General features: G+C 41.7%; 1 protein-coding gene across 3 annotated transcripts in view; it reads left to right on the forward strand.

The window, feature by feature from the left end:
- Positions 1-3,905: 3,905 nt before the first annotated feature.
- ZRANB1 (zinc finger RANBP2-type containing 1) overlaps positions 3,906-27,266 on the forward strand; it is a 59,268-nt gene continuing 35,907 nt past the window's right edge. Inside the window, exons 1-2 of one of the 3 annotated variants that reach the window (XM_045439183.1) lie at positions 3,906-4,314; positions 23,659-24,509. In XM_045439183.1, the coding sequence (XP_045295139.1) occupies positions 23,696-24,509 (814 nt within the window). In that variant the 5' untranslated portion in view covers positions 3,906-4,314; positions 23,659-23,695. Of the gene's footprint in view, positions 4,315-22,193; positions 22,365-23,658; positions 24,510-27,266 lie in introns of those variants that run through there. The other 2 variants (XM_045439182.1, XM_045439184.1) reach the window with 2 other exon arrangements.

Here is a 27,266-nt window from a genome sequence, read left to right on the forward strand (position 1 = left end):
TCGGATTCCGTGTCCCCCTCTCTCTCTGCCCCTCCCCTTCTCGTACTCTGTCTCTCTCTCTCAAAAATAAAATAAACATAAAAAAAAATTTTTTTTTAAATATGTAAAAGAAAAAACCTTTCCCTTATTCTCGTTACCCCTGTGTCTATTATTAGAGTTCTTGCCTTTTTTTCATTGCCAAACGTCTGGGACTGATAGTATATAGTCACTACTTCAATGGCCACATATACCTTCGGCTTTTGAAATCTGGCTTCTTTCTCCACCATCCCACTGAGAATGCTTCTCTAGAAGGTCACTAAGCCTCTTGTTTGTCAAACCCAGTGACCTTTTCTCTGTTCTAATTCCTAAGTCTCTAGAATCTGACATTATTTATTACCACGTTCCCGAGGCTCACTGGCTGCTTTGACTTTCGGGACACTTTTTTTTTTTTTTTTAATAGTGTTTATTGATTTTGAGAGAGAGAGAGAGGAGGGGGGACAGGCAGCGAGAGGGAGATCGAGTCCTAAGCAGGCTTCTCGCTTCGAGGAGCCCGAGTTGGGTCTCAATCCCACAAACCACAAGATCACGACCCCGGCTGAAAATCAAGTCAGGTGCTGAACCAGCTAGCCACCCAGCCGCCCCCAGAACACCTTTTTTTTTTTTTTTTTTTTTAATTTTTTTTTTTTCAACGTTTTTATTTATTTTTGGGACAGAGAGAGACAGAGCATGAACGGGGGAGGGGCAGAGAGAGAGGGAGACACAGAATCGGAAACAGGCTCCAGGCTCTGAGCCATCAGCCCAGAGCCCGACGCGGGGCTCGAACTCACGGACCGCGAGATCGTGACCTGGCTGAAGTCGGACGCTTAACCGACTGCGCCACCCAGGCGCCCCACAGAACACCTTTTTAAGTGTTCTTTCTGACCAGTTGTTTTCTCCTCCTTGGTAGTTCTGGTTTCCTACCCCTGTGACTTTAGTAGTAACTTCTACATAGACAATTCCCTGGTGTTGATCTCTAGCTCCAGCCTATCCAATTTCAGACCAGCTTTTCTGCTGCTTGCTGCACATCTCCTCCTGAGCCCAGGATCTGGACACACCTGATCTCCTCTTACCTAATTCCTTCCCTGTGTTTCCCACTGTTAATCATCCCACTTAGCAGCCAGAGTTCTCCGAGTTTTGATTCTTCTGCCCCAGATTCAGACACTGGCAAACCCTGACCCTTCTCCTGCTACCCCTTTTCACATCTGTCCCTCCTTCGCATTCCCATAACTACTTTGGAGTTGGGTTCCTGTCTTTTCGTTGATTTCCCTGTCTCTAATTCTACCCAAGTTTGTCTCACGGACGTGCCAGGTTATACAGCTCCAGTACTGGCATTTCCTGCTTCCAACCTTCCCGTGGTTTTGAATTAGTAAAGGAATTAAGCCCAGATGCACAATTAGGCATTCAAGACCTTCACAGTAAGTACAATGGAAATTTTGCTGTTTCTCAAATAAAAGCCAAAACAAATCGTCAACCAAACGGTACTGTTCCTGCACTTTTACAAGAGTTGTAAGAAAAAGAACTTTTTAAAAATCGTGCATACTTTTTTCCAGCTTTAACATTGGGACTGGCTCTTCCTCTTAATTACGAGGTAATTTTCATTTGAATATACTTAGCGCATTCCATCTCATATTCTAATTATGGCTATTTTTGTCTTGCTCTCTTCCCTACCTATGCTTTAGTCCCTCAAACACAGAACGTATCTTACTCATCTTTGTGTACTTCCTGTTCCTTGGCACATGGTGCTTACTTGCTAACTTTCCTTCGCCCTACCCCAACAATATCCCGTTCTCTTAACAAAATCAGCCACAACTCTAACTAAATAAAAACACCTAGGGGCACCTGGGTGGCTCAGCCAGTTGAGCGTCTGACTTCATTCAGCTCAGGTCATGATCTCGCAGTTTGCGGGTTCGAGCCCCACACTGGGCTCGCTGCTGTCAGCGCAGAGCCCGCTTTGAATCCTCTGTCCCCCTCTTTCTGCCCTTGCCCCACTTGCACCCTCTGTCTCTCTCTCAGAAAACAAGCATAAAAAACCCCCACCAAACTCCACCTAATTCTGCAGTTCTTGTGGACTCTTAGGTGAGGTGGTTTGCAGCTGAGGTTCAGGAAGGGGAAGCTGGAGGTACTCAGAAGCTCTTAAAATATTTTCAAAGTGAAATGTTGGTTGAACCATTTGTTCTAACATAGTCATATGGTGTTTAATTTAATTGACAGTTGTGTTAATTATATGTTTGAGGATACGTGTTAAGTTTTGCAGCCAAGTGACTGTTGCGGTTTAAACTCAACTTATTGACAAGTCTTTGACCAAATAATGTTGTTTTGGGAAGATGGGGATTATTGAAAATCTCTACCACAGGAATGGCCGTGAGGATAAAATATAGTAACATTATGAAAGAGGTTGTTGGTGATGGGTAGCTATACAAGGTATTATTCTTAAGTGGCCATAGTAAAGCTATACACATATCCTCAATTTTCTATTTATGCAAAGAGAGACTGAGAATAATACCATGAATCGTTTTACTAAATGAAATCTGCCAGTTTTAAAAATCCAGTTAAACTCTTAATCTTCCCATTGAAGCTGAGGTGTCCCATAAACTGCTAATGCCCTTTGACAGTGCTATAGTTCCTCAACAGGTAACTTTTAAAGAGGTCTATAATAAAGAGTTGCTGTACTTTACAGTTTTTCAAATTCTTGAAATACAGTTTTGAAGTATGAAAAATTCAAGGCAAAGTCCCACTAAGAAAAACCAACTTCTCCAGCTGGAAAATTTTGACACATGGGCTTTTAGCAAAAGGCTCAATGACTTAACTATTTGACTATATTTAAAGTAAATACGCGCGCACGCACACACACACACACACACACACACACACACACACACAATACATCACCATATAACATATTTCCTTTAAGACTTAGGCTCTGGGAATTCTCCTGGAAGCACTTTTACCGCGGCTGTAATTTATCCTCTATCTGTCAATTTACAATTTACAGAAAAGCTCCAAGCCCCAGAAAAGGCAACCATAAGAAAGCTGGGTTTACCTCAAATTAGAGTTAGGTAGCAGAAAAGAAAGCAAAGTCTCCGTGGCTTAAAAACAGTTAAAAAAATTTTTTTTTAATGTTTACTTATTTTTGAGAGAGAGAGGGAGTGGGGGAAGAGCAGAGAGACAGAATCCGAAGCAGGCTCCAGGCTCCGAGATGTCAGCACAGAGCTGGACGTGGGAATCGAACCCACAAACCCCGAGATCGTGACCTGAGCCCAATCCGGGCGCCCACCGGATTGGACCACCCAGGCACCCCCCAATTTTTTTTTATTTTGAGATAGAATTGGCATATAAACCCCATGGCTCTTCATCATGCACATATGTACGTAATATGTAACAAACATACACAAACACACGTAGAAATGGATAGCTGCCTCGAAGGTAGGGCTTACGTAAAAAATAGACGTTGTAAAAATTTGGAAAAAAAAGAGAAAGCCCTAAACATTCATCTTTCCCGATGTCTCATAACGAGTTTGAAACTGTTATTAGAATAAGGCAGAATCTGTCACTAAGACTACTCGGGAGACCTGAGCTCCGCGGCTGCGCTTGGAAGTCCGGGGAACCGGGGGCACAGAGCGGGCAAAGGGAGTCCGCCAGGCGAGAGGACGCCCCGCCCGCGTTCCCCAGCCCCGCGCACGCCGCGCCGCGCCGCCCCGCCGCCTCCCGGAGTGCCACGCACCTCGCCGCCCGCCCGCAGCCCCGCCGACGGAGCTTCACAATCGGGGCAGGACGCCGGCATGACGTCACCTCTCCGCGGCCCGCCCCCTGCGTCCGGAAAGAGGCGGTCTCCCATTGGCTGCGCCGCTGGCGGCCTCCGGGCCAATGACAGGGCAGCGAGCGGCGGGGTCGGGCCTTGACGTTGTGCTGCTCGCCGTGGGGTTTATTTGGCTCCGGGGCCCCTCGCCGACGCCATTAGGAGCCGCAGCGCCTGAGGCCGACTCCCCCCGTCGCTCTGCCCCCTCCCCCTTTGCCCCTGGAGTGCCCCCCGCCTCCGCGCCTGCTCTCCGCCCCTCTGTCCCCCGCCCCCGGTAGCCGGGAGCCGCGCGCGGGCCCGCGGAGACCATGTCCTGACTGAGGGGAGAGGGCGGAGGCGGCAGCAGCGGGACGGGCGGCGGCACGGAGGGAGGCGGAGAGGGGCCGGGCTCGGCTCGTCGCCTCGGGCTGCTCGGGGAGTCGCCGCCGCCGCCGCCGCCGCCGGGCGCCGAGCATCGGACGGGGAGGAGGAGCAGGAGCTGGAGGAGCCGCCGCCGCCAGGTAACCGGGCCCCGGGAGGGCGCCCCACTGCAGGCCCCTCGCGGCCCCCTCTGCGGCCTGCCCGGCCCCTCGCTCCCTGCAGGCCGCCGGGTGTCCGGGGCGGCCCGCCCGCGCCCCCTGGGGCGGCGTTGCGGGCGAGGGGAGGCGAGGCGAGGCGAGGGGAGGGGGCCCGGGCGGCCGCCGCCGCCGCGCTCCCATCTTGGGCTTTCTCGGTGCGGGGACAGGCCCCGGGGCTGTGGGAGGGTGGGTCCGCCGCGCTTGTTTACCCACCATCGATCAGCCGCGGCTGGCCGCGCCGCCTGCCCCGCCACCTCTCTTCCGCCAGAGTCCCCCCTCCCTCGCCCCCCAACTTCTTTTTCTGCCACATACGGGCGGGTGAGGGGGCTTCGCTCCTGCTGTGCAATAGGCCGTGATACTCGGTTCCATCTTTCCAAGTTAGTGCTGGCCTCCAAACTTGCATTTTGGCCCTCTGGCCGCTCCCTCTCCGCCTCCCGAGGTGGCCTCCCGCCGGTGCCGCGTCTAAGAAAATGAGGGTGGAGGGCGACCGGGGGGGGGGGGGTTGGGGAGGAGGAGCTGGAACCGGGGGAAAGATTGTTTACCCTGCTCGCTCGCGACCACGGTTGTGCGGTGCAAGTGTCTGGTTATTTTCTCCGCGGTGGTTTGCTACGGGTTATTTCACAGACAAAAGGACTGTAATGAATACTTGGCGTTGAGCGCAAGGGACGGGCAGTTTAGGTCCAGCCTGGAAGTTTGAGCCGGCCCCTTATCTTTGAGATACACTGGTGTTTTGAAACCCTTCTGGCTGAGAATTTTGAGTTTCTGTGGCCTGAGCCTCCTTTTCCGTGACTCCACAGACTATTACCGGGTTCAGCGCCGTCCTCTTCACCCGGTGTTTTGGTCTGTTTGCTCACCGCATGACCTATGGTGTTGTCAAAAAATTTAGTGTACAGAAATATTGTTTGAGAGTACAGTTGAGAGATCCTTAGCCCTTGGAAACCTCCTACAGCGAGCGGTTCTTGTATCTGTGGCCTTTTTTTTTTTTTTTTTTTTTAAGTTGACTTTATCACTCGCGCGACCTCCAGGGTCCCCCCGTTTTGAGCAAACGCGGATGACTCAGTGTATAACTCATACGCCCGGGGAAACCATAAAGATTTTTGATCTTGGTTTATGCCAGGGGCCTGGGAAAAGTCACCTAAACTGTGTTTGTGGCAAATAAAGCTGAGTCTCTTCTCCTCGTTATTATCATTAATTAAATGAGGTAATTCTAAAGAAACTTAGAATCTTGCTCCCTCTTGCTTTTTGGATCTTAAGATACGCGGTCACTTCCTTATACTAAAATTTCATAACATTGTTTTTATTGGGCCGTGAGGGAAACTCAGAGGACAGGAGTGACCCCTTTTAAGCTTTGGGGAGGGTATTTGTTTTTTGTTTTTTTTTAATTTTTTTTTCCCAACGTTTATTTATTTTTGGGACAGAGAGAGACAGAGCATGAACGGGGGAGGGGCAGAGAGAGACGGAGACACAGCATCGGAAACAGGCTCCAGGCTCCGAGCCATCAGCCCAGAGCCCGACGCGGGGCTCGAACTCACGGACCGGCGGAGATCGGGACCTGGACGAAGTCGGACGCTTAACCGACTGCGCCACCCAGGCGCCCCTGGGGAGGGTATCGGAATGTCAGGAGGGGTTTTTATTTCTGTTGGTGTTTCATCACTTCTATTAATGCTTTAGAGCGTTGAGACTCCCGTTTATTTACTCTCGAAGCGAGCCTGGGTTAGCATGGGGAGCTCATTCATGGTGCTGTACTTTCTGCTTCGGGCCTCAGCCCGGCTCTGTACCCTGGGAAGGGTTAAGGCGTGTCACGTTTACGTCTGAGGGCTGCCACAGTTCTGGAACTCACAATCCAGGTATACGATATCTGAGGTAAATGGCCTCCTCTGTGTCGCTGACATGGCGAGGGCTGTTCCGTGTGCTCTACACTTACGTTGCTTTTGAAATAAGTGAAAAAGCAGAGCACTGTAACTTCTTATTTAACTTGGTTCAGTTTTATCATGTGAGCACTGCTCTTGCCTCCTTTCTGCCCCAGTAAGCTCTTCTACCTGGGCTTTGAACACGTTTTCTCCCGGTGATGTGCTGTTCCACTTGGAATATTTGTGCTTGCTTATGCTTTGGGTGAATAACATCTTGAACGTTTTAACACTCTCGTCTCCTCACATCACAACATAAAAACTTCCAGAACTCTCCTTATCACATGCGAAGTAAGGCTTAAGCTTCTTGGGGTGGTGTTCACGTATCTCTGTAATCTGGCCCTGGTTCTCTTCAGTCTTAACTCATTTCTTCCCTTTGTGCACTCTTAGTTCCAGCCAAACTAACTCGTTTGTTGTTCTCGTGAAGTCCCTCCTCTCGGCCTTTCTTTGTGCCTTTCTTTCTGTTGGAAATCCTCTTCCGCCATTTATTCATGGATCCTCTCTTTACTTTGGGCCCAGTTGAGTCCTGTCTCTTGAGAAGTCTGTTTCTCGAGTTCAGCCTCAAGGGATGTATTCACTCCTTTTTTTGTGTGGGACTCTTACACCAGCGTATGCTAGCCTGGATTTCAGTTTATCTTTTTAAGCTTTTATTCTGCTTCCCAACTAGATTTCAAGACCTCTGAGAAATGGGTATGGATTCTTTTTCTGTGGTTACCATATATTCAGCATTGAAAGATGGATACATTGTTTTACCAAGTATTTTTGGTTATGGAAGTATTCTAGGACATGCTGTTTGTAGTCTTTTTTTTCCCCCTTTTTCTTTTAAATTTATTTATGTATTTATTTTGAGAGAGAGAGATTCTGAATCAGAGAGCGTGAGCCGCGGAGGGGCAGAGAGAGAGGGAGGCTGACAGCGAAGAGCCCGATGCGGGGCTGGAACCCACAAACGGTGAGGTCATGATCGGAGTTGAAATCAAGAGCCAGATGCTCAACTGACTGAGCCACCCAGGCACCCCTGCTTGTAGTCTTCTAAGTAGTGGGGTTTCTAGGATTTTGATGATTTAGGAGATAACATACTTGAAATTGTGTCTCTTTTTTACATTTTGTTTTCTTAATGTCTCTTCTAAGAGAGCGAGCGAGCATGTGCCCACTCGAGCATGAGTGGGGGAGGGGCAGACAGGGAAGGAGACAGAATCCGAAGCCGGCTCCAGGCTCTGAGCTGTCAGCACAGAGCCGGGCACTCAAACCCACCAACCATGAGATCATGACCTGAGTCAAAGTTGGACAGTTAACTGACTGAGCCACCCAGGCGCCCCGAAATTACGTCTGACTTAAAAAAATTTTTTTGGGGGGGGGGTTAGTATGTTTTTTTCTATTTTTAGTGTGGTTCGTTTCTTGTAGGGGATGCTCAACGATATGATAATGGTCATGTCTTTTTCAGATAGAAATGTAACTACTGCAGTTCTGTAGTTCAGATTTGAGTCTGCTGCAGTTATGGCGGTTTGAGTTTGGAACCAGGGACGCTAAGGGAGGTCATTCCATGTTTGTATATAGGTAACATTTAGCATCACGAGAAGGAGAAAATAATCTGTAGTCTCAGTTTGCATCCTTAACCTCAGATGTTGGCAGCATGTGTCATTGATCATGAGGCAGATGAGACACAGGAGAATGTGTGATTCACTGCTACCTGTCAACACTGTTGGAAGAAAACATAAACAAGCTGGTCCATAGTATTTTTGTATACCAAGGATAATCCGTGTAATTATATGGTACATGGGTGGATGCTGATGTAGTTGGAAAACAGGTGTATGTGTTTCTGTTGTGTGTGTCTGAGTAGGAGGCTTGGTAGGCTTGGTATTTTATGGATACATACATAGTCTCTTAGCAGTAAACAATCTTGATTTATCCACTGCGTGTATGTGGAAACTTGTCCACAAACTTGTGGAAACTTCTTCCAGTTCATCAGAGTATTTTTTCCTTGTAGTTGATTGATTTTGTTAGAAAGTAGTTTACATCAAACCTTATTTTAGGCTTCAGAAACCTTTTTAGAATAATCAAAGCTGAAATTAGTGCATTAACGAACTTCCCAAACATGTTGGGCAGGCTTTTTGCGTTTGTAAAAGGCACTTCCGTGGAGTTTATACCAGTAATTTTACCACTTGAGAAATCCAGATGAGTGAGCATTCTTTGCTTTGTGGGAAGCGGTATTTTGGTTAAGATGAAATTTTTGACAAGAGCCATCAGTTTGAGGTTTTTTTTTTTTTTTTTCTCCAAGTTTATTTATTTATTTTGAGGGGCACCTGGGTGGCTCAGTCTGTTGAGCGTCTGACTTCACCTCAGGTCATGATCTCATGGTCCGTGAGTTTGAGCCCCGCGTCAGGCTCTGTGCTGACAACTCAGAGCCTGGAGCCTGCTTCAGAGTGTGTGTCTCCCTCTCCCTCCCTCTCTCTCTCTCTCTCTCTCTCTCTGCCCCTTCCCAGCTTGTGTTCTGTCTCTCTCTCTCAAAAATAAACATAAAAAAAATAAAGTTTATTTATTTTGAGAGACAGCGTGTGTCGGAGGGGCAGAGAGAGGGAGAGAGAATCCCCAGTAGGCTCTGCCCTGTCAGCACAGAGCCCAAGGTGGGGCTTGAACTCAAGAACCATGAGATCATGACCAGAGCTGAAACCAAGAGTCTGATGCTTAACTGACTGAGCAACCCAGGGGCTCCCCAGTTTGCGTTTTAAAATGGACCTTGGTCAGATAAATTGAATGTAAAGTTGATAACTTTTCAGCTGCCTAGTGAATTGAACTTTTTAGTAATGAAGAAACTAATTTTTTATTTTTAGAGTTCATATATTGAGGGCAGACTGTCCCAATCCCTCCTAACCAACAAAACATAATTTGGGTTTTTTTACCATTTGGTAAGTCAGAATTTTATGTGGCTTGAATTCACATAAATAAAAAATATTTGAATGTATAAAGCATTGTTGGAAATCAGTTGCGTAGCTTTCCATTTTTTTTCTTTTTTAAAATTTTTAACGTTTGTTTATTTTTGAGAGACAGAGCAACAGCATGAGCAGGGGAGGGGCAGAGGGAGAGGGAGACACAGAATCTGAAGCAGGCTCCAGGCTCTGAGCTGGTGGCACAGAGCCCGACCGACATGGGCTCGAACCCGCGAATGGTGAGATCATGACCTGAGCCGAAGTCAGACGCTTAACCGACTTTTTCTTAATTTTAAAATAACCATTTCATTGAAATTTATTTCATATACCATAAAATTTACCCTTGTAAAGTATGTAATTCGTTGGTTTTTAGTGTATTCTAAAAGTTGTGTAGCCATCACCATTATCCAGAACATTTCATCACGCCCCCAAAAAGACTGTACCCATTAACCAGTCCCTCCCTCTTTTGCCTCAGTTCCTGGGAACCACTAATCTTTCTTTCTGGATTTGCCTGTTCTGTACATTTCATGTAAGTGGAATCATACACTATGTCACCTTTTGTGTCTGCCTTCGTTCACTTAGCATAATATTTTCAAGGTTTATCCCTGTTGTAACATGTATCAGTACCCCTTTTTTATGGCTGAATTATTTAATTGTTGTATGGATATAGCACATTTTGCATGCATTCATTGATTGATGGACATTTAGGTTGTTTCCACTTTTTGGCTGTTATAAAGTATGCTGCCATGAATATCTGTGTGCAAGTTTTTGTGTGGGCTTAAGTTTTCATTTCTTTTGGGTATGTACCTGGAGGTGGAATTGCTGGAACGTATGGTAACTCTGTGTTTAATCTTTGAGGAACTTCTAGATTGTTTTCCAAAGTGGTTGCACCGCTTTACATTTCCTAGCAACAAATGAGGGTTCCGTTTCTCTACATCCTGAATACTTATTACTGTTTTTTTAATTATTGCCATCCTAGTGAAGTGATACCCCTTCGTTTTTATTTGCATTTCCCTAATGACTAATAGTATTAAGCATTTTTTCATGTGCATATTGGCCATTTGTAAATTTTCTTTGGAGAAATGTTACTCCAGTCCTTTTTCAGTTGGGTTATTTGTCTTTTCATTCTTGAGTTGTGAGAGCTCTTTATGTAATCTGGCTACAAGTCAGATACATGATTTGCACGCATTTTCTCCTTTTCTGTGGGCTTTTTCACTTTCTTATTGGTATGCGTTGAAGCACCAAAGATTTAAACTTTTTTTTTTTTTTTTTATGTTTGTTTATTTTTGAGACAGGGAGAGACAGAGCATGAACGGGGGTGGGTCAGAGAGAGGGAGACACAGAATCTGAAACAGGCTCCAGGCTCTGAGCTGTCAGCACAGAGCCCGACGCGGGGCTCGAACTCACGGACCATGAGATCATGACCTGAGCCGAAGTCGCTCAACCGACTGAGCCACCCAGGCGCTCCTACACCAAAGATTTTAATTTTGATGTAGTCCAGCTTATCTATGTTTTCTTTTACTTGTGTTTTCAGTGTTGTCTCTCAGAAGCCATTGGCCAGTCCAAGGTGCAGAAGATTTGCATCTATGTTTTCTTCTAAGAATTTTATAGTTGTAGTTTTTTTCATTTAGATCCATGATAGTTTTAAGTTTTGTACATAGTATGAGGTGGGGGTCCAACAGTGCTTTTGGAGGTGGCTATCTGGTCGTCCCAGCACCATTTTCTGAAACGTCCTTAGCTTTAATAATGCAGTTATTCTCAACTACAAATTGATTATTGCGGGACAGTATTCCCTGGATAGATGAAGAAATTGTCCATATTTTGCAGATGGAGAAAGGGATCTCTACTTGGTGTTGCACGTTAAGTTGCAGCAGTACACTTGTGATTGAAATCCTGAAGGGAAGACATCGTATAACACCACTTATATATCCTTTGCTTTTTTTGGTTCGGGTGGGTAATTTGTTACTATAAATTTTTATTATAAAAAATCCATTTCTTGGTGTTTAATGAAGCTAAAGTTTGTTTTCAGAAGGGAAGCTATAGTAATTTGCAGAACTCGTTTTGACTGATGTTGTTTTGGACTGCCATCCTTTGATACAAGTAGAATATTTAGTACTTGCTTTTATTGCCTAAATGGTAAGTGGCTGTCGCATAGCAGACACTGCTTACAGAGACGTAAAGGTGAATGTTTCACAGGCAGCCATTGGAAAAAAATCATAATTCACACAAGTAAGTGCTACGAAGTGGTGAAGAAGTGACTGAATTAGCACAAGGTTAGGTTTGGGTCAGGAAGAGCTTTACAGAGATGGGAACATTTAAGCTGGTCTTCAAAGAAGTAATAGGCTTCTAAAACCAGATAAGAATGGGGGGCGGGAGTGGGCAAACATCCTATGCAGAAGCAAGCCTGTGAGTGAAGGAGACATGAAAATTATGTCATGATTAAGGACCAGCCAGAGGGTTCAGTATAGCTACAGCATGTGGATGAGGCTGGAAAGGCATGCCTTTCCAGTCCCTGCCTCACTTTCCCCAGAGCTAGTATTGTCAAGGGGCTGGCGATTACAAGGGTGGAGTGATCTGTTTGGAATGGATCATCTTCACAGGTAGGAAGAGAGAAGCAGTCTGTCTCCTGTTTCTGTGTCTCTGTGTATGTGGAGGAATATGTGGGAGATGTTACTAAGTTGAAAATCTGAAGGCATTTGATTTTGTAGAAGTTCTTTTAGCAGATTAATTATTGGGCGCCTATTGTGTGCTCTGAAGTTGTTTAGGATTTTCAGAAAGTAGATTACATAAAACACTTTACAAAGGCTACCGAAATTGCAACATTTAGTAATGGCCCATTCACTGTTCAGAAAGCAACTATACTGGATGTTGAGATAGTCATGTGGACAAGACAGGCACTGTTGCTTGTATTTACGTTCTAGTATGAAGAGCAGTCAAGGAGCAAACAAGGGAAAAAACCCCAGATATTGGTAAGTGCTGTGCAGACATGCAAGCAGGGTGATGTGGTGGATGTGACTGAGCGGCCAGGGAAAATCTTCCTGCGGAGGTGGTATTTAAACCAAAACCTCAGTGACATGAGCTGGCCATATGAAATCTGGGGAAAGAGCATTCTAGGCAGAGGAGATTTCGAATACAAACTCTTAATGTGAGAATGAGCACGCTGGTAAAAGGAACAGAAGGAAGTCTACTTTTATGTAAAGATTTTCGAGAAAGGCTGGTGAATTTTAATTCAATTGTGAGTGGATTGGGAAACCATCAGGATTTTAAGTCCTTGTGTTGTGATCTGGTTTACATTCCTAGATGGTGGATAGAGTAGAAAACAGTAAGACTGGTGGGAGGCTTTGAGGTAATCTGCGGGAGAGGCGATGGTGGCTGGGGCTGGGGGCATGGTGGGGCGTCCTGGAGGAAAGCAGAGATTCTGGGTTTGTTTTGGAGGTAGTGTCAGTACTGTGTGGTGGCTAGAGACAGTGACTATAAAGTCAGCCTGTCTTGTTATCTGATGTTCATGTTTTGTTCTAGGGAAATGTTGCCATAATTGTGGAAGGCTGTGGTGCACTATTGAGGGAAAAAAAGTGAGAGTCAGAATCTGGGGTTTACTTGCTAAAGCTTTGTGACCCTGGGCAAGTCATTTTGCCTTTCCTGGAGCCCCAGATCCCTTGTCATGAAAATGAATATACTTGTACCTCAGGGAGATTCTAGGGTACGTTAGGGGGAAGTACCTGAGGGTTCTTAGGATTCAGTGAAATAATGTAAGTGTTCTGTGACATAAAGCTCCATGCAGAATTTAAAGTGGTATTATTTCAAGCTGGCAGCTGTTGGTGATATTAATTATGGGATATGGATTTGAGGTTATTGGTTTTAGCCCCTACTTAAAGACAGGTGTGGCATTATTATCATAATTTCTTTTAATGAGATGCTTGGGTCTTAAGATTTTGGCCAACATTCCAGATTCTGTAAGGGGTGGAGAGGGACTTGAACTTGGATCTAAGACGTGCAATGCATTTTCCTGTATGTGAGAGAAATGAATATGAATATCAAGAGATGGAACTCTGGTTCTTCCCATAGTAAATTAGATTTCACTCTTGCAACACTTCGGTGAAAGGCATTAGTGAATCACTAAAGGAAAATATTCTAGGGTATTCTCGAAGTGCTTATGTGTTTGTGTTTGGCAGAGTGACCTAGGAGATACTTGAAGACCGTCAGGAAGGACCTTTTATGCCCTGTTGAGGATTTTTAACTTCAGTAGGATATTGTTGAAAATTTCAGAGCTACAGAATAGCAACATCAGGTTTTTTTTCTCCTTTTTCTTTCTTTTCTACCATTCTGGCAGAGATGTGGAGTACGAAGATAGGAAGACCAGTTAGGAAAACAGTTGAGGGAAGAAACGATGAACTAGGGCTTGGTGAGAGGTGTGGAAAGAAGGGCTAATTCTTTTTTTTAATTTTTTTTTTTTCAACGTTTATTTATTTTTGGGACAGAGAGAGACAGAGCATGAACGGGGGAGGGGCAGAGAGAGAGGGAGACACAGAATCGGAAACAGGCTCCAGGCTCTGAGCCATCAGCCCAGAGCCTGACGCGGGGCTCGAACTCACGGACCGCGAGATCGTGACCTGGCTGAAGTCGGACGCTTAACCGACTGCGCCACCCAGGCGCCCCAAGAAGGGCTAATTCTTGAGGAATGTTTAGGATATAGGAGGCAGATTGATTTTCTGCTGAAAGAGCTCTTCTGTACCTGTTACATGGTTATTTGTCAGAATAAAAATGATGTATGTGTAAGTATTTTGTAAATTTATTTCCTCTAAATGTATGTTTATTTTTGAGAGAGAGAGAGAGTACGTGGGGAGGGGCAGAGAGAGAGGTAGACAGGATCTGAAGCAGGCTCTGCACTGACAGCAGAAAGCCCTACTTGGGCCTCAAACTCAAGAACCATGAGATCATGACCTGGACTGAAGTTGAATGCTTAACCAGATGAGCCACCCGGTATTTTGTAAATTGTAAGATTTATTGTGTGGTGTGGATATATAAAAATAACAAATACATAGTTCGCCCAGAACTGTTCGAAAATCATTTGCAGACTTGATCCCCCTTTATCCTTAAATATTACAGTGTATATTTCCTAAAAAATAAGTGCTTTCTGCTACACAGCCACAATATACTGATCAAAATCAGGAAATTAACATTGTTTGATGTTATCATGTAATTCTTTTTTTTTTTTTTTTTTTTTAATTTTTTTTTCAACGTTTATTTTTGGGACAGAGAGAGACAGAGCATGAACGGGGGAGGGGCAGAGAGAGAGGGAGACACAGAATCGGAAACAGGCTCCAGGCTCTGAGCCATCAGCCCAGAGCCCGACGCGGGGCTCGAACTCACGGACCGCGAGATCATGACCTGGCTGAAGTCGGACGCTTAACCGACTGCGCCACCCAGGCGCCCCTCTCTTTTTTTTTTTTTTAAAGAACAGTAATTTTTTTTAGAAAATTTTATTTTGAGAGAGGTGGAGTGCAGAGAGAGGAGAAAGAGAGAATCCCAAGCAAGCTCTGCGCGGTCAAGTGTGGAACCTGATGGAGGGCTCAGACTCCTGAACCGCAAGATCATGACCCGAGCTGAAGTCAAGAGTCACTCAACTGACTGAGCCATGCAGGCGCCCTATGATTCCTTTTTTTTGTTGTTGTTTTTGTTTTGTTTTAATGTTTATTTATTTAGAGAGAGAGTGTGCGTGCACACCAATGAGGTAGGGGTGGGAGAGAGAATCCCAAGCAGCCAAGCAGGCTCTGGGCTCTTAGTGTAGAGCCTGACTTGGGGCTTGATCTCACGAACTGTGAGCCAAAATCTAGAGTTGGGCGCTTAACTCACTGAGCCACCCAGATGCCCCATTATGTAATTTTTAATAAGAAAAAGATTCTACAGATTTCTCTCCTATTTTGTCAATTGTTCCATTAATGTTCTTTATAAAGGTAAAAGAAAATCTCAAATTATGTATTGCAGTCTGTTGCCATGTTTTTTATAAGCTCCTTTAATTGGAACAGGAAAGTCTTTGTCTCTCATGATACTGATGTTTTTGAAGACTCTAGGACTACTTGTTTTGTAGAAAGTCTCTTAATATGGTGTGTCTGATATTTGGAGTCAGATTATGTACTTTTTGACAAGAATTCCACAGAAGTGATGTTATGTTCTTCATATAGCATGGCAGGAGGCAAATGATGTCATTAATAGAGTGGTTAACTTTTGATTATTTGGTTATGGTGTTATCTATCAGATTTTGTAATATACTAGTTACTGTTGTGGAGAGATACTTGGAGACTGTTTAAATATGTGGTTAATCCTCAAATTTTCACTCTCTAGTTTTAACATCCATTGATGATTGTTTTAATTGTCAACGTGGACTAGTTTCACATCTATTGAAGATTGCCAAAAGGTGATTTTCTAATCCAGTTATTCTTTTTGCATTTATTAGTTGGATTTTTATCGTAAGGAAGAGCTTTCGCTCATTTACTTATTTGCATGTTTATCAGTGTCTGTGTAGATTTACAGATTTTTATTTTAGTCAGTGTTTTAAAATCTTTATTGTCATTGTTTATGGTGAGGCTCCTGTTGGTCCAGATTTGGCCAGTGGAGCGCTTCCTACTAATGTCTGTGTCCTTTTTTTTTTTTTTTTAATTTAAGATTTTTAGATGTGAATATATTCCAAATTTCGTTTTACTTTTTGGAGCAGCTTTAGGTTCAAACCAAAAGTTCCCGTGGCCTTTTAAAACTCCCGTCATTCTTTGAGAACTGATTTTTTTTTTTTTTTTTTTTTTTTAAGGAAAGTGTTTCCTGTATGTTAGTGACTAAAAAACACTAAGAAACAGATTTTTAAAAATAGACTCTACTTTTCGAGTCGTTTAGGTTCATAGCAAAATTGAACAGCAAGTATAGAGAGTTCCCTTATATCCCCTGCCCCAGCATATGCATAGCCTCCCCCAATATCATCCACAACAGAGTGGTATGGTTTGTTAAAATTGTTGACTGAGCCACCCAGGCGCCCCAAGGAATCTTGAGATAAATGATCAGATTGAATGACTTTACGTTATTAGTAAATAAACATTTGTAAATAACTTGGGCTTATACAATAAGTGTTTTTTTGGAAAGTGTTATTTTTAAGTAATCTCTACATCCACTGTGGGTCTTGAACTCACAACCCTGAGATCAAGAGTCATGTGCTCCACTGCCTGAGCCAGCCAGGCACCCCATATAAAATAAGGGTTTTAATTAAAATAACTTAAGTGGAATGGAAGTTAATCAAAACAACAAATTTGGGCAAAGTTAAAGTATTGGAAAAAAGATATTTTTGGATAAGATGGTGCCTCTGAGTTTGTTTTGCCTTCGAATATTTCATCCATTTGGTTCTCCCAGATTTTCACATCTTTTTCTTTCTTTTACATAGAACTCATTGATTGTCTAAAAGTTCCAAGTTTGTACCCCTCCTTCCTGTAGCCCACAAATAACAACATCCATGGTGTTTGGCAAAAGGAAGGCCTTTTTGTTGGGCTAGGTATAGTAATGAATCTTTGTTTCTATGGATACTTTGTTAATTGGGATTAATCTGTTTTGTATGAACAGAGAATAGGATAGTGAAAGAAATTCTTTTTTAAAAAGATGTTTATTTTGAAAGGGTGTAGAAAGAGAGTGCATGCATGAGGCTGTGTGTTGAGTGGGGGAGGGGCAGAGAGAGGGGGAGAGAGAGAATCCCAAGCAGGCTCCGTGCTGTCATTGCAGAGCCTGACTTGGGGTTCAGTCCCATGAACTGTGAGATCATGACCTGAGCCGAAATCAAGAGTTGGATGCTTAACTGACTGAGCCACCCAGGTGCCCGGAAAGAAGTCAAATTCTAAATGAGGTAGCATCTTTGTAGTTCTTGCAAAAGGTGTTATTTTTTATTTTTTATTTATTTAAAAAAATTTTTTTTAACGTTTATTTATTTTTGAGACAGAGACAGAGCATGAACGGGGGAGGGTCAGAGAGAGGGAGACACAGAATCCGAAACAGGCTCCAGGCTCTGAGCTGTCAGCACAGAGCCTGACGCGGGGCTCGGACCCACGGACCGCGAGATCATGACCTGAGCCGAAGTCAGCTGCTCAACCGACTGAGCCACCCAGGTGCCCCAAAGGTGTTATTTTTTAAATGCTGGGTTGATATGCACTCTTGGACATAATCACCCCACTTCCATACATATTTAAGAAAACCATAGTCCTGTTTCATCTAATTGGATTGCAGATGCCCTGAGCATTGTAGACCTTTGGTAATTTGTCATAGGTTGTTAAATTTGTTGTTTGGAATTATATGTGGGGTACATGATTGACCTGTGAAATCTCTGAAACTTGTATAGGAGCTCAAGATACGTATTCACATGTATACGTGTATGTATATATGTATGTGTAGGTGTGTGTGTATTATTTCTGTTACTGTCTCGGAAGTAAAGAGTATAGAGGAGGTTGGCAAGATTACAAATAAAACTCTAGTACGTGCTTAAAGGGGTAGAATTCCTCTTGAAAAGAATAGAGAGTAGATTAAAAGAAAGAGCATTACTTTTGTGCAAGATTTTTGACACAGTTTATAAATTTTGGGTCTATGGATCTTCCATTCTAATCAGTGGATTGCTAACTGGTTTGGAAGAAAAGCTATTAGAATTGTAGCTTTTATTATGGTTTTTCCTAATTATGCAGTGTTCACATGTTAAAATGTAAACTTTATATTCTTTGTTTTATTTCAGGGACTTTGGTTGGAATGAAGTTAGATGTACTAGTTGTATGGGTAATTGGCTCATTTAATCAGGTACAGTGTCGGTAAGACCAAAGTCATCATGGCAGGTGTTATTTAACCTTTGTTATTTTAACTCAATTTACTTCGTCCAGCTTGTCCGCAAATTCTTGGAAAGGGACCTTAGCAAGTATGTTTAACTTAAATCTACTCATTAGATACAAATGACGTAGATAATTGTGATCTCTGTATAGGAGGGTCAGCACATATTTGAGATCTAATTCTTGATTATTTTCATAAAATTTTACATACACTTAGCACTTTCAGCAGGTATTTAATGATTGCACAAGTTTTTGTACTTGTGTCCTTTCCATTGCAGGACTTGAATAGTTAACCGGCTCATGAATGCCTATGGTTTGACACCTAGCTGTTAGCAGTGGACGCCGTCTACTGAGGTCTTGCCACAGGAGTGGATCCCATCCTGTAGAATTTCTCTTTTTTGCCTGAAATTGCTCAAGCTCCACTCCTGACTTCTTTTTCCAGGGCCCTCAGTGTGGTCTGTTCTGTGGGTTTCATAAACACAAGGCTCGCCCACATTTCATGCCTCTTGATGCCCTGACCCACAGTTTTTGAAGGCTCGGCTATCTGATTGAAAACTGAAGGCAGGGAATTATACAGGGAACACACATGCAAATCAGTATTCCAGAAACTAGCCTCGAGAGGAAATACAGTAAGTGCCAAATGCCGGTAGAAGTGTGGTTGCTTGGAGTGTACTTGAACTAGTTTGGAAAAAACCCATGAGAGAGGAGACTTGAACATTGCTTTAAAGAAGGGGTGGGATTTGCTGCAAGTTGAGTGTGTGTGTCTGTCTTGCTTGTGTTTTTAAGGTAGTGCCTTGGTGTCTGGTCTGGGTGTGGGCGCCGGTAGGGTACGTGCAGGTGGCTGGGCATGTGTGGTATGTTTGGGAGTGAGTCTGTGAGGTGGGCTGTGTGTGTGGTGGGAAGGAGGTGGGAATTTATACTGCGGCAGAAGAGCTTCTGAAAGAGGGCCTTGCTGTTAGGAGGATTTTTCTGGTAACAGTAAGCTGGCTGGATTTAGAAAGGCAAGGCGCTTACGAAGCTATTATAGTACTTCTGACCTGAACTGAGAAGGGTTGATGACGGTGGGAACGGGGAAGAAAGCAACTGATTGGACAGAAACCACTAGTGAGAATCGGAGGGGGCTGGGCAAGGCAGAATTCAAGAGGATTCTGTGTTTCTTCTGTGTGGGGCGCAGAGGTCTTCATGGTGTCCTTAATGGATAGTGGGGAAGTCTGGGTTAGGAGTTGGCCGTGAAAGGAAGATAAGAGGTTTAATGTAGGATGTGATAAGCTGTTGGAGCCCTGAAATGAGGTCATGTTTGTGGATAGAGGGTTCACCATGTACTCAGTATTCAAGATCTTGCTCAAGGCCAGTTTCCTCTCTTGTGAGGAGAGAGAGTGATGAGAAAGAGGTGGAGGAGAAAAGAGGGTATGACTGTGGGATTTTTGGCTTGAGAGTTAAGTAGTACTTCTTATTTATAAATATTGCAGTTCGGAATTACCATGTGATACTGTAACATACTAGAAATTCAGCATGCTTGGAATATCATGCTAGTTGTAACTTTCATCTATATTCCCTAAGATGCTTCCTGAGCATTTGTAAATTTCCACAGTTTTATGTTAATTAATGTTTATATCAACAATTTACACTGATGAGTTAATATTTATATTACTGAATATAGACTTTAAAGTTAATAAAAAGCCTTAAAGACTGCTATTAGTCCTTCATTTGGATGACTTCTCATTTGGAAATAACTGGCAACTGAGCTTCTCTGTTTTTTAAGTAGTTTGTACTTGATGAGGATTATTTCACTCCGCCAGTTTTCTTTCATAGGGTTTTAGTCGGTGGTTGGGAGAATTTGTAGGGTGGCTGCAATTTTGAGGAATTGCCTTTCATATAGGTATATTTTTCCTGCAGTGTTTGGTAATGCTTCACAAATATGGCCTAAGTAATTCATTATTAAGCATGACAGTATAAAAAATGTTTAGTTGCTAGCCTCTCCTTTTCCCTGGTCATTAATTCATATACCCGTAATACTTGTGCCTTTATTATTATTTGAAGTGGCAGATATATAACTGAAAGCAGTTAGCAGTTTAGAAAATGGTTGATATACTTGAAGACATTATTCAGTCTGTCTATAGATAGAGCTTGATGCACAAATGGATTCGTGGACGTTTTGGTCCATGGATGGGTATTGCATTCGAACCAAGGACTATTTGTTTGAAGAGTAGCAATTTTGTCTGGTTCTGCTTAAAAAGGGTCCAGATTGTGCAGATTTTATTTTTGCTTTTTATTGTACCAATTAATTGAAGTATGATTCATTGGCTAGAATTTAAAAATCTGTGTTACATGTAAAATTAGACTTGTAAATTAAATTTACTTCAGTATATGACTATATGGTAACTAAAAAGGTATTTAGTAACAGTTTTGTTTTGCTGTACAATATTAACTCTCACAGCTGATTGCTATTAAAAATCAGTTTATGAATTTTTTGGGGATTTTTGATGCCTGGAAGAAAAAGTGTACTTAGTTTCATCTCAATAATGCAAAATCATAGTTGAGCTGATGTTACCTTTCTTTACTCTCCCATTCCATTTACTGATTACAACATGTACAAATGGCTGTCTCAGATAATCCTCTCCAATGAATTTTAGTTTTCAGTTACTAAAAAACAGTATTTTGGGGCACCTGGGTGGCTCAGTCGGTTCAGTGTCCGACTTTGGCTCAGGTCATGATCTCGCGGTTCATGAGTTCGAGCCCCGCATCGAGCTCTGTGCTGACAGCTTGGAGCCTGGAGCCTGCTTCGGATTCTGTGTCTCCCTCTCTCTCTGCGCCCCCCCTCCCCAGAAATAAACAAACAAAAAACATTAAAAACAGTATTTCTACAAAGTCTAAATTTCCCATAGAGTTGATACTGTATATGTCATTATCTAATATAATGCACTTACCTTAAACTTTCTGGCATCGTTTTGGGATTGCTTAGTTATCTGGGTTTTTGAAGAGGGAGGCTGTTTGCCAGGCATATATGACAATGATTCTTTATTTTTATGGCAGTTTTTTATTTGCTTTTTGTCAGACACGGACATTTAAATGTGTTACGCTGGCACATTAGTCCCGAGAAGATTTGCTAAGATAATGTAAGGTCTCAAGCTGTTCAGTTGAGCCTGCAAACATATAGAAGACAGACTTACCAAAGCAAGCATGAAATTTTGAATGTGAATATTTTATTTTATTTTTAAATGTTTATTTTTGAGAGAGTGCAGGCGGTGGAGGTGCAGAGATGTGGGGGTCGGGGGTGGGTGCAGAGGATCCAAAGTGGGCCCCTTGCTGATAGCAGAGAGCCCGAGGCAGGGCTTGAACTCATGAACTGTGAGATCATGACCTGAGCCAAAGTTGGACACTTAACCGACTGAGCCACCCAGGCACCCCAGAATGTGAATGTTTTAAATGAAATACTGAAATTACTTATGGTAGCCCTGGATATATATTTATTATGTCATTTGTTTGTAACGATAAGTTTTCTCCTTGGTCATTTTATTTTCAAATGGAATGAGCCAAGTTGTTTATATTTCATTCCTGAGAAACTAAAGGAAGAAACTGACTAGTGCATATGAAAATGGCCATTAAATTCGCTTGTCCATCTTATGGATGTTCATAAGATAGTTCCTTGCTCTTAACACACTTTGGCCTGGTGTTAGATTGTGTGTAATTAGTGTGTACAACTTAAATGTCAAAATCTAAGCAATATAAATAACCTGGGTTAGGAAAAAAACATAGTTGCTTAAGGCAAAAAAGACTTAAAAGCTAAATATAAGCAATATTTGTTTTTTCCTTTTTCTCATTTACATGTTTATACCACCTTTCTCTCTCAAGTAATAACAAGCAATACGGGTACGAACTGGCTTATTAGCACTACCAAGTTAATATTAACGATAACATTAGTGCACATACATGCACACTTAAAGGTTTGGAGAAAAATGTCTTTCCCATGTCTGATTTCACTGACTAGCCCGATCAGTTGACTAATTTTATTGCTGCGTTAAACTAAAATGCTAAATACGGTTGTCCATTATTAAAAGAAATGAGTAGGATTAAAATAAAGACTTAAAAAAAATACTTCTGGATAAAGTAGCAGGCTTCAAGTGAAACTCAGTTTTGGTTTCCTTTACAGGACTAGCTATTCACAGTCACACAGAACTACTTAGCACGCTTTGCCAGTGTCTCCTGAGGAAGTCAGAATCTGAGCCAGCATGAAGACTGAATCTGGTCTTTGGTCTGATTTATAAACTGTACTTTATTCTAACCATGTGCAAGGTGGAGGTTATAGCATGGAAACTAAAACCTTAGTAAGTGATTTTTGTTTTAGCTTTTAAATAATAGCCTTTCTTGTAGTGAATTTGTCCTTTTAACTGAGTTCACGCTATAAATGGGGTGAGGACTTGGCAGACAGAGACACAATACTACACTTACAAAGTGAAAGATTTAGCTTTTCAGGTCAGGGAAAATCCCCGAGAAAGGGAGGCAAAAGCTTCTATTAACTCTGCGTAGGATTTTCACTTTTCTGGTTAAAAATAGGTGGCAGAATGATAATTAGTTTAGGAGGGATTTAAGAAAATGGAGAGTCTGTCTTTAGTAGCCAACGTCTACATTCAAGCCATTTTAAAAAAATCATTATTAAATTTGCTGTGTAAGTTACTTTATTTATAAATTAGTTGGCATTAAGTCATGCAGTCTACATTTTAGTGTGTTAGTAAGCCCAGTGTACAATCCCAGGAACCTCTTAAATACTGAATATATTTTTAATATGAATTGAGTTTTGAGTGTATCTTAAATATCAAATATCTTGAGTAGGACTATTCAGAATTCTATCGGAGTAGGTATGCTACTGGTAGCTGTCTAGGGACGTTCCGTCGATTTTATTGTCCCAGTCGGTGATGTACAATTTTTATTTTTTTGTGTTCAGACAACTAGATTTTGAGGATGTTAGGCTGTCACGGGACTTGATCTGTATTTCACACTGTCACTTTCTGATTGTAAGGATTACTCTTCAGCATTTTTCTTTCTGCCAGTACTTATTAAGAACAGTGGATAGCACTTTTAAGCTGCTTTTCTTTAGCAAAAATGATAGAATTTGTTTCATCTTCTGAATTCTTCAAGGAATCAAACATTATGATACTGTACCTAGATAGCATAAGAATCAATGCCATTCATAATTTGAGAATGGTTCTGTATTTAAGTTGCTTGGCTTGTGTTCTTTCCTTTCTCTTTGAATCTTAATTTTTGGTTACCTTTCTAAATTGATGGCTTAAATTAAACTTCTATTAGTGGCTTCTCTGTTTTAACGTGCTTCCCTCTTAAAAAAAACGAACCTCCCTTTATTTTCTGCTTATCTCTTTTGCATTCTAAAGCACAATTTCATTAAATCCCGAGGTCTCAGATTTTTCTTTGGAAACTTATCTCTGGTGTCTCTGATGGAAATCCGAAAAATAAGGATAAGAAATAGTTCAGTATTAAATCTTACATGCATCTTCTGAGAAGTTTATATTTTAGAAGTTGAAGGGTACTTTGGTTTTGGGGCACGTTTTCAGAGATGGAATTATGTAGTTACTGTTTTAATAACCATGTCCTAATTATTTATAGCTTCCTGCTTGACATAACTCACTTCAAGAAGAGCACAATGTCAGAACGTGGAATTAAGTGGGCTTGTGAATACTGTACGTACGAAAACTGGCCGTCTGCCATCAAGTGTACTATGTGTCGTGCCCAGAGACCAAGTGGAACAATTATCACAGAAGATCCATTTAAAAGCGGTTCAAGTGATGTTGGTAGAGATTGGGATCCTTCCAGCACTGAAGGAGGAAGTAGTCCTTTGATATGTCCAGACTCTAGTGCAAGACCAAGGGTTAAGTCTTCGTACAGCATGGAAAACGCAAATAAATGGTCATGCCACATGTGCACATATTTGAACTGGCCAAGAGCAATCAGATGTACCCAGTGCTTATCCCAGCGTAGGACCAGGAGTCCCACAGAGTCTCCTCAATCCTCAGGTTCTGGCTCAAGACCAGTTGCTTTTTCTGTTGATCCTTGCGAGGAATACAATGATAGAAATAAACCGAACACAAGGACCCAGCATTGGACTTGTTCTATTTGCACGTATGAAAACTGGGCCAAGGCTAAAAAGTGTGTTGTTTGCGATCATCCCAGACCTAATAATATTGAAGCAATAGAGTTGGCAGAGACTGATGAGGCTTCTTCAATAATAAATGAGCAAGACAGAACTCGATGGAGGGGCAGCTGCAGCAGTGGTAATAGCCAAAGAAGATCACCTCCCACTACGAAACGGGACTCTGAAATGAAAATGGATTTTCAGAGGATCGAATTGGCTGGTGCTGTTGGCAGTAAGGAGGAACTTGAAGTGGACTTCAAAAAACTAAAACAAATTAAAAACAGGATGAAAAAGACCGATTGGCTATTCCTCAATGCTTGTGTGGGTAAGTTTCTGCATTTTTTGAATGGGATAGGAAGATACTAAAAATGACATGAAAGATATAAGTAGGGTCATTATTATTTAGCATTTCGCTCATTCAGCATGATAGCTATACTCCCAGTATACATGCATAAGAATCTCTGTATTTTTTATCTTATTACAACTTTGTCCTAAATTGCCTTCATTTCATTGTGTGTTTTTCCATCATTAGGGAGAAAAACTTTTAAGTTAAAGCAAAGTTCTTCACACATCAGTAGAAAAAGAATATACCTGGGGTTTAAAACTGCTACTCTATTTATTGTAACAAGATGTGACTGAGGAACACCAGCTGCTGCTTCAGAGTGTTTGTAAACAGTGTGAGCATCTTGTGATGATAGAAGCTTTAGTCAGATGTTAAAAATATCACAAAAATGTGACTCCAAGAAGTTGAACAAACATAGTATTGACCTTGAAAATACCGATGTTAATTTAACATGAACGTCATGTAGTAAATATTTGCAAATTTTATGAAACTGATTTCATGTAGCTAGCTGAATTCCACAGTTCAGATTATGCTTTGTGTGTTTTGTGGTTTCAGTGCTTCCTAAGGAAATTCTGTATTGGTCCCAGTTACTGGCTCAGACCTGTTAAAGGACCAGGACATGATGTGAGAGCAGGGTTTTCTCTGGTTACTAACCTTGTGAGTTAAATAGTTGTGATGTAATTCACAAAAGCAGTTCTTGGATTGTCTGTGCTTTTTCTTTTCTTTTTGAGTAGGTTAGCTATTGGCATTTTATGATTTAAATTATTTGGATGGGGTGCTTATTCTGACATTGTGTTTTGTAAAGAAAATTTTTGTAAAGGATTATTTTGAGCGAGAACTCAAGTTAAATATTGCATGGAACAATACCTAAGCCTTAAACATAGCTTAGCTCTGTGTGTATATACGTGTGTGTGTGTGTGTGTGTGTGTATAAATACACACACACACACGTATGTGTATGTATATATGTATGTATATATATACGTATTGTGTATGTGTGTATATATACACATATATATGTACGTATATATATATTTTCCCCAGTATGAATTTCTTTTATCTAACTATAGCTCCAAGAACATAGAAGACATAACTATATGAACCTGCAAGTCCTAAGAGTAAATTTCAAGAAATCTGAGTTTTTTATTTTAATTTTGCCCTGACAAAAAGAATGTCCCAGGAGATGAGTCCTTCTTAACACCCAAGCATAGTAGGAACTTAGTAGCTCTTAGTTCCAATTTTCTCCTATTTTGAGCACTAGGGATGAGAATCCACTGAGCCATTTTAGGCTATCTGTGTTGTCCCATTTCATCCCGTTGATTTTTTTCTTTTCTCCCCAAATTGGGGTACCATAAATGTTATTCTTTCTTTCTCTTGTCTTTTCTCTTTTCTTTTCTTTTCTTTTCTTTTCTTTTCTTTTCTTTTCTTTTCTTTTCTCTTTTCTTCTTTTCTTTCTTTCCTTCTTTCTTTCTTTAATTAATTAATTAATTAATTCATTCATTCATTCATTCATACAGAAGGGTTTTATGTATTTTATTGAGGTCAAGGTCCTATAACCTAAGATTCACTATTTCGAAAGTGAACAAATCAGGCATTTAGTGCATTCACAGTGTTGTGCACCCTCCACCTGTCTGGTTCTGAAACATTTTCATCACCCTAAAAGGAAACCCTGTACCCCTTAAGCAGTTACTTCACATCCCCTCCTCCTCCAAGGCCCTGGCAATCTCATCTTTCTGTCTCTGGGTTTACCTATTCTGGATATTCCATATAATAGGAATCTTATGTGACCTTTTATATCTAGTTGTGATTGTCTTTAAATTACCTCTATGTCTTTTGAAACAACTCTTAAAATCATTTTTGCCTAGTGGTAGTGTACCATGCATACATTTATTACAAGGTCATGTGGTAGTACACATATGTTTATAGATGGAAATGAAGTACATTGCGATGCTTATTAACCTCTGTTGGGGTCATAGAATCCTTCAGAAATCAGAGGTTCATAGTTTTTTCAAGTTAGTGGATCTCAGGATAAGAACTTCTGCTTAGGAATATTTTCTCTTGAAACACATAAATTAGACCAATCGATAAAGCTCGTGGCTATTACTTCTTGCCTTTAGTAATGATTACTCTGTCTCTCTCTGATGCTGCCTTTTATTTCTTTCCACATAATCCTTATGTCTTTTGAGGTAACCATCCTTGTACTTGACATTTTGATAGCTGTGAGTTCATTTTAAAGGTGGAACAAAAACTGCCAGCAGGACCAATATTGTATTTATTTGTTTTTGTTTCGTTTACAAAACAGTTTCTTTGTCATTAAGTCACTGTTCCCACCCACTCCAGAATTTCTAGGGTCTTAGGACCAAGTATTGATTGTATTTGGTTCTTGGTAATGTGCATTGTCTTTCCTATCAACAGATATTTTTGTTCACCATACAATATGGTTCTGAACTGTTGTACTAAAAATTAATGACCCTGTCTTTATTGAGTAGTCCTGTCCTGATTTGTAAACATCACTGAAATATGTTTAAAACTTTTTTTTGTTTACATTGTGTTGGGTTAATTAACAGAAGTCCACATGTACTGAAAATTAATCTTTACTTCCCTTTTTCTGCCTGCCTTATGTTCTCCAGATTTCATCAGATATGGTGTATAATGGCTTGTCCATGTTAGGCATTTAAGAAAATCATCTCTGTGCTCCCTTTGGCAGCGCATATAGTGAAACAATCATCTCCAAGGTATA

The sequence above is a fragment of the Leopardus geoffroyi genome, chromosome D2 (assembly GCF_018350155.1).
Source record: "Leopardus geoffroyi isolate Oge1 chromosome D2, O.geoffroyi_Oge1_pat1.0, whole genome shotgun sequence".
Lineage (NCBI taxonomy): Eukaryota > Metazoa > Chordata > Mammalia > Carnivora > Felidae > Leopardus > Leopardus geoffroyi.